The sequence below is a fragment of the Tachyglossus aculeatus genome, chromosome 17, assembly GCF_015852505.1.
Source record: "Tachyglossus aculeatus isolate mTacAcu1 chromosome 17, mTacAcu1.pri, whole genome shotgun sequence".
NCBI classification, from domain to species: domain Eukaryota; kingdom Metazoa; phylum Chordata; class Mammalia; order Monotremata; family Tachyglossidae; genus Tachyglossus; species Tachyglossus aculeatus.
The window spans coordinates 48,755,555-48,763,030 of record NC_052082.1 but is presented as its reverse complement, the minus strand read 5'-3'; the positions used below and the strand labels follow the sequence as shown (position 1 = coordinate 48,763,030).

Below are 7,476 nucleotides of genomic sequence, written 5' to 3'. Positions count from 1 at the left end.
TCTCGTGGTTTCTTTACACTGACCTGCCTCTCGGGACTCACCCGGCCTCTGGCCCTGTTTGCCACCCTGCTGGACTAGAGATGTGGAGAGATTAGGAGGGTGGCGGCAATGGCAGACCCCTCCTCCGCTCCCTCAGCGTGAGAAGCAACGTGGCTAGTGGATAGAGAGCAGTCCTGGGATTCAGAAGGACCTGATTCTAATCCCCAGCTCTGCCCCATTGCCTGCCGTGTGACCTTTGGCAAGTCACTTCACTTCTCTGGGCCTCAGTTACCTCTTCTGTAAAATGGGGATTAAGACTGTGAGCCCCATGAGGGACGGGGACTGTGCCCAATCTGATTAGCTTTTATCTACACCGGTGAGAACAGTGCTTGGCATGATCCTTATCCTCAAGGAGGGTACAATCTAGCAGGGAAGACAAACACGAAGATCAATTTTGGCAGTGGTGGTAGTGGGGGATATTGGATGGGAAAATGAAAGATTAATCCGGGAATAATAACTATGGTATTTGTTAAGCGCTAACTATGTGCCAAGCACTGTTCTAAGTGCTGGAGTAGATACAATGTAATCAGGTTGTCCCATGTGAGGCTCTCAGTCTTAATCCCCATTTTACAGATGAGGTCATTCATTCATTCATTCATTCATTCATTCAATCGTATTTATTGAGTGCTTACTGTGTGCAGAGCACAGTACTAAGCGCGGAGTAGATGCAAGGTAATCAGGTTGTCCCATGTGGGGATCACAGTCTTAATCCCCATTTTACAGATGAGGTCATTCATTCATTCATTCATTCAATCGTATTTATTGAGCACTTACTGTGTGCAGAGCACTGTACTAAGCGCTTGGGAATTGAGGCTCAGAGAAGTTGTGACTGACTTCCTGGAGGGGATGTGATTTCAGAAGGCCCTTGAAGGTGGGGGAAAGCAGAAGAGGCTTAATGGAAGGGGGTGGGTAAAGAGGCGGGGTTGCCGAATGGTCACGGTGGGCGAATGACAGCCATGTGATAAACTGAGGAAATTTGGAGTCTTTGGTCTGGCAAGGTAGAGGTGGAGTGAGGCCATGGTTGGATTCTGCAAGGAAACAGAGAGGTTAGCAGATTCAGCCGGACCAGGATGAAGGGATGCCCTCAGAAATCAGAAGGACCTTTGTTCAAGGCCCACAAAAATCCATCCCTCCCCCAAACACACACAAGCACACCTTTTGAGGTGGAAATAAAAAATGGAAAAATAAAAGTATAAATAGTGATGGTGGTGTGTGCCAGAGTAGGAAGAAAGGTAGGGTCAGAAGGCTGGTGGTAAGACTTGTTCCCCTCTCACTCATTTGACGTTCACCCCAAATTATAAAATGCATTACCGTAATTGTCAAGGATTCCATGTGCGAGTGTGCAAGAGCTCTCTCTCTCTCAGCGATTCTCCCTCTCATGGATTCCGCGAATTCATGTGGTTCCAGAGAAGTTAAAGGGGGTGGGGGGGGAATAATAATAATAATAATGGTGGTATTTGTTAAACGCGTACTATGGGCCAAGCACTGTTCTAAGCGCCGGGAAGGATTCAAGATTATCAGGTTGTCCCACGTGGGTCTCAGAGTCTTCATCCCCATTTTACAGATGAGGGAACTGAGGCACAGAGAAGTCAAGTGACTTGCCCAAGGTCACACGGCTGACAAGCGGCAGAGCCGGGATTAGAACCCATGACCTCTGACTCTCAAGCCCGGGCTCTTTCCACTGAGCCACGCTACTTACTTCTGATGACTTGACACCTGTCCACATGTTTTGTTTTGTTGTCTGTCTCCCCCCTCTAGACTGTGAGCCCGTTGTTGGGTAGGGACCGTCTCTCTATGTCCTTCCCAAGCGCTTAGTCCAGTGCTCTGCACACAGTAAGCGCTCAATAAATACGAATGAAGGAATGAAAAAAGGCAGGGGACAGGGTGGCTCAGTGGAAAGAGCCTGGGCTTGGGAATCAGAGGACATGGGTTCTAATCCTGGCTCTGCCACTTGTCTGGGCAAGTCACTTAACTTCTGTGCCTCAGTTAGAGAAGCAGTATGGCTCAGTGGAAAGAGCACAGGCTTTGGAGTCAGGGGTCATGGGTTTGAATCCCGGCTCCGCCAATTGTCAGCTGTGTGACTTTGGGCAAGTCACTTCACTTCTCTGTGCCCCAGTTCCCTCATCTGTAAAATGGGGATAAAGACTGTGAGCCCCCCGTGGGACAACCTGATCTCCTTGTAACCTCCCCAGCGCTTAGAACAGTGCTTTGCACATAGTAAGCGCTTAATAAATGCCATTATTATTATTATTATTACCTCTGTAAAGTGGGGATGAAGACTGTGAGCCCCATGTGAGGCAAACTGATTACTTTCTATCTATCCCAGTGCTTGGCACATAGTAAGCGCTTAGCAAATACCATTATTGTTGTTATTATTAATAAGAAAAACAAACGTAAGGACTCCAGGGAGCCACAAGCCAGGGAATGGGTCCCTGCCGGGCGTGTCCCCCCCCCCCCACAAGCGCCAGCAGGTGGCGCCCTTGCCCCGGGCCCGGGAGGTGGCTCGCCCAAGGCCCAAAGGCCTCATGCCTTCCACCATCCCATCACCCGCCCAGGGAAAACCTGCCCAAGACAGGGGGATAAATCCTAGGCTCCCATCCCCGTCCCCACCACGGAGACTGAAGGGAATTATTATTATCAATAATAATAACGGGATTTGTTAAGCGCTTACTATGTGCCAGGCAATGCACTAAGCACCGGGGTGGCTACAAGCAAATCGGGCTGGACACAGTCCCTGTTCATTCGTTCATTCAATCGTATTTATTGAGCGCTTACGGTGTGCAGAGCACCGTACTAAGCGCTTGGGAAGTCCAAGTTGGCAACGTATAGAGACGGTCCCTACCCAACAGTGGGCTCACAGTCTAGTAGTCTCATGTGGAGCTCACAATCTCAATCCCCATGATGAGAAGCAGCGTGGCTCAGTGGAAAGAGCCCAGGCTTGGGAGTCAAAGGTCATGGGTTGTAATCCCGGCTCCTCCAATTGTCAGCCGTGTGACTTTGGGCCCACTTCTCTGTGCCTCAGTTCCCTCATCTGTAAAGTGGGGATTAAGACTGTGAGCCCCACGTGGGACAACCTGATCACCTTGTAACCTCCCCAGCGCTTAGAACAGTGCTTTGCACATAGTAAACGCTTAATAAATGCCATCATTATTATTATTTATTATTAGAACCCACGACCGGGCTCTTTCCACTGAGCCACGCTTCTACTCCAGGTTTGGATAAATGCTTAACAACCACCCCAGATATTATTATGGTATTATTAATAGTGGAAGAGACCTCCATGCATTTCTCTAATCAATTGAATTTATGGAGCACTTACTGTATGCAGAGCATTGTACTAAGCGTTTGGGAGAGTTCAATATAACAATATGCAAAGTCTTTAGAAAATGCCCCGCACGCAGGAAGCGTTCAATAAATACAATTGATGGATGGATCGATCGATTAAAAAAAACACACACAAAAGAGTGATTCCAAGCTCCAATCCACCTATTCCAAGGTCAAATGTCTCACCCGATACTTTGGTGCTGTAAAGCCAGCGTAAAGGAGAAAACTTAACAGAGCTGGTAGCAAAGGTGACAGAGTTTTGGGCGGTGATTCCCTCAGCTCTCTGCTTGAAAACTATTTTGTGTCCCGGCGCTGGGCGTTAAAAGCCGTATAGAGTCAGAGCCAGGCTGCAGGTGGAACTGGTAGGACTGTGCCCCGCTGTGAGCCTTGGTTTGCGACTGTTCCCGTGGACAGGAGAAGAGCGATAAGAGTCCTGTGGCCTGAGGCTTCGAAAAGGCTGGGAATGCGGCCGTGCTGCCTAGTGGAAAAAGCCCAGGCCTGGGAGCCATGGGTTCTTATCTGGGCTCTGTCACGGGTCTGCTGTGTGACTCTTGGCAAGTCACTTCACTTCTCTGTGCCTCAGTTCTCCTGTAAAATGGGGACTAAGACTGCGCCGTCCATGTGGGACAGGGACTCCGACTGGAGACCAGCCCTGTCTTGTATCTATCCCAGCGCTTAGTACGGTGCCTGGTAAGTGCTTAACAAATACCATTTTATTAAAAAAACCGGAGGGATCTGGGATTGATTCCAAGCCTTCGGTGGCTCCCTGGAGAGCATTTCAAGGACTCCAACTGGAGACCAGCCCTGTCTTTATCTATCCCAACGCTTAGTACGGTGCCTGCTAAGTAAGTGCTTAACAAATACCATTTTATTAAAAAAAACAGAGGGATCTGGGATTGATTCCAAGCCTTTGGTGGCTCCCTAGAGAGCATTTCAAGGACTCCAACTGGAGACCAGCCCTGTCTTGTATCTATCCCAGCGCTTAGTATGGTGCCTGGTAAGTGCTTAACAAATACCATTTTATTAAAAAAACCGGAGGGATCTGGGATTGATTCCAAACCTTCGGTGGCTCCCTAGAGAGCCTTTCAAGGACTCCAACTGGAGACCAGCCCTGTCTTGTATCTATCCCAACGCTTAGTACGGTGCCTGCTAAGTAAGTGCTTAACAAATACCATTTTTTTTTAAAAAACCAGAGGGATCTGGGATTGATTCCAAGCCTTCGGTGGCTCCCTAGAGAGCATTTCAAAGTGATCCGCCCAGGCAGAAGAGCTAGGAAGGGGATTGGAAGTGCCAAAAGGGGGAAAGGCTAGGGGCCGGGCTCCCCAAATGCGAAAGGGGCGGAGGGAAGGGAAGTTTCAGAAATACAGATCTATGCCAGAGGCTCAGGGCTGAGCCGGACCAGCTCTTTTGGAAGTCCCCAGAATCCCTGACCGCAGCACAGTGGCATAATGACTCTAAGGCACTTGCTTTATTGCTACAGAACAGGTACAATGCAAATGACATCATGCAGTACAACTTGGTACTTGATTTTCTTTCTCCATGGTCACCAGACTGATGATTAGAGCCTGCCAACGTACTCCAGGGCGCTCCCAAGCCTTTCCATTTTCCATCTGGCCCAGCCGGAGGCCCATACGCCCCTGCCCTGCCCAGTGCTAAAGAGGGGGCTCCGGTGGCTGGGAGGGGAGCCCTCCAGCTTCCCCGGGCCTGAGGATGGTGGGAATTGGGCTTGCCCAGGGAATTGGGCTTGCCCAGGAAATTGCTACCGTTTGCAAGGAACTTGGAGAGGAGGAGAGAGGTGTGAGGCGAAGTTGCTTTTCCAGCCAGTCAGGGATTTTTTTTCCCCTCTGCGTCTCCATTGGAGCACTTTTCCAACGTCCACAGGACAGTTTTGTGGCACAGGGGCAACCCAGCCTCCCCAGAGATGACAGAGTCAGCCTGGCTGGTTCCTCTCTCTTTTCCCCAGAAGCGGCCCGACCCTTCTTTCCCTTCCCTGGGCCCGACCGATCCGGGGCAGAGATTCTGGGACACAGCGATCAAAATACCTTGTGTAATTAGTTACCTTTCAAGTTTCAAGACATTCTCTATTTTTTTTTTTAAAACCTTCATTTCCATCCTTGTCCCCCTCATGGCCCAACCGTTGTGTCTAGCCTCGGAGATCCTGGGGATCCCGGGGGGGAAAACTCCGGATTGCATTCGTGTTCCCCTCTCTCAGACACAACAGATACCAAGGATGCTGAAATATCACTTGGGAATCCAGCGTGGACCTTCTTGCTTCCCAAGGGGATTGGTAGGGGAATCCTTTCTGCATCCGGGCAAAATCAGGGGGAGGATTGCCAGACTAGTGGTGTTGGGGAAAACTTGGGGGCGTAGGGCGGAGTCCACGCGTCCCAAAGAGAAAGAGTCATCCTGCCTGCCCAGGGCAGGGGGATGGACCAGATGACCTTATAAAGGTTGCTGCCAGCCTCAGGATTGGAGGATTTGGTGACGCTAGAGAGGAAGAAGATTCTGCTCGGAAAAGAGGAGACCGACAGGGAAAGTTTGGGGGGGATTTGTGAGGAATAAATAGGGAATACTGCCAGTAGAGCAGAAGGAGATCCCAAGGTCTCATCTTGAGGGGTTGTAGACAGCGAAAAAGATTTTTGGAGTGTTTTTGAGCTTTCCATAGGAGCTGGATTTTGATTTTTTTTTTTGACACAAAGTGTGGCTTTCTCAGGGTTCTAACTGATCGGCCACGTGGGGTTTTCTCTACTTTGTTGTGATTTTTTTTTTTCTTTTGCAAAGAAGCTAGTCCTACCATGTCACTAAGCTACACCTGCAGGTCTCCAGGTCCGGGGGGCTGGCAGAGGCGCCATACCGGGCTTCCTCAGCACGGGGAGGGGAGGAAATGTTGGAGGATGTGGGTCTCGGGGGCGGGAGGGGGTAAGGGGACGGCGCTGCAGCAGCGGCAGGGAAAGAGGGGCTTCTGTTGGGGAGACGGGGAAGGGCCTCTGGCTGTCCCTACCTTGCAAGCCACCTCCTGAGAATCAAGTCGGCCAAGTTACCATGCTAGGGGTCTGGTGGGGGTGGTATGTGAGTGTTGGGAGGAGAAGAGGGGTCGGCCTTTTCCTTCCGGGAGCTTGGACCGGCTAGCGGGGATTTCAAGGGCGCCAGGCCTGGCATCGGTGCCGTCTGAACTCAGCGGGCCACGGGTCCTCTCAGCGCTCAGATGGAAGCTCAGGGAGAGCGGGCCCGGAAGAGCTGCGGCGGCATGGCGGGGCACTGACTCCCTCCCGGCAGGGGCCCGGGGCGGGTGGCCCGGGCGGCTCACACCAGCGCGATGGGCTTCGAGCTGGAGTTGTTGAGGTACGCCGGGGGTCCCGGTTCCAGGTCCATGAAGGCCGAATAGAGGGTGGTGAGGTGCACGTCCGCCAGGCCGCCCGGGGGCCCGCCGTTCTGCGGGCTCAGGTCATCGCCGCCTCCGCCGCCCGTGTGGCTTCCCATCAGGCAGTGTGCCGGAAAGCAGTGAGAGGACATGGGCGACGAGCTCACCAGCACCAGGGGGTCCAGGGCCAGGCTGTCGTCCTTCAACTCTTCCCACAGGTTTCCTGAAAATCGCAAACCCCCGGGGCACGTGATGTTCACAAACGCTCCGGACGACCCACGGCACCTTGGCGTCGGGGCAAACCTAGCCCGTCGCTAATGTAGCATAATACGTTTCGCTAGTGTAGAGATGCCCAGGGAATCAATCAATCAATCAATCGTATTTATTGAGCGCTTACTGTGTGCAGAGCACTGTACTAAGCGCTTGGGAAGTACAAGTTGGCAACATATAGAGACAGTCCCTACCCAGCAGTGGGCTCACAGTCTAAAAATGAGGGTAGCTAGTTGTCCCAAAGGCCCTGCTCGCTGGAGGCCCATCCCCTACTCCGACAGCTGAAGGAGGCCCCGGGAGCCCGGATGAGGATGAGGAGCCCAACTTGTACTTCCCAAGCGCTTAGTACAGTGCTCTGCACACAGTAAGCGCTCAATAAATACAATTGAATGAATGCCCGTGGGGAGCTGAGGCGAGCAGCGCTCATCATGCATTGGGCAACCAAACAAAGCCCGGCTCCTGACTCCGGGGCTCTGCCTCGG

The 7,476-nt window shown here is 51.8% G+C and overlaps 1 protein-coding gene across 1 annotated transcript in view; it reads right to left on the bottom strand.

The window, feature by feature from the left end:
* FOXN1 (forkhead box N1) overlaps positions 1-7,476 on the bottom strand; it is a 61,349-nt gene that overhangs the window by 1,722 nt on the left and 52,151 nt on the right. The window contains exons 11-15 of the mRNA XM_038758843.1: positions 6,671-6,947; positions 5,774-5,868; positions 3,550-3,675; positions 978-1,067; positions 24-74 (exon numbers count right to left, since the gene is read on the bottom strand). Of these exons, the coding sequence (XP_038614771.1) occupies positions 24-74; positions 978-1,067; positions 3,550-3,675; positions 5,774-5,868; positions 6,671-6,947 (639 nt within the window). The remainder of the gene's footprint in view (positions 1-23; positions 75-977; positions 1,068-3,549; positions 3,676-5,773; positions 5,869-6,670; positions 6,948-7,476) is intronic.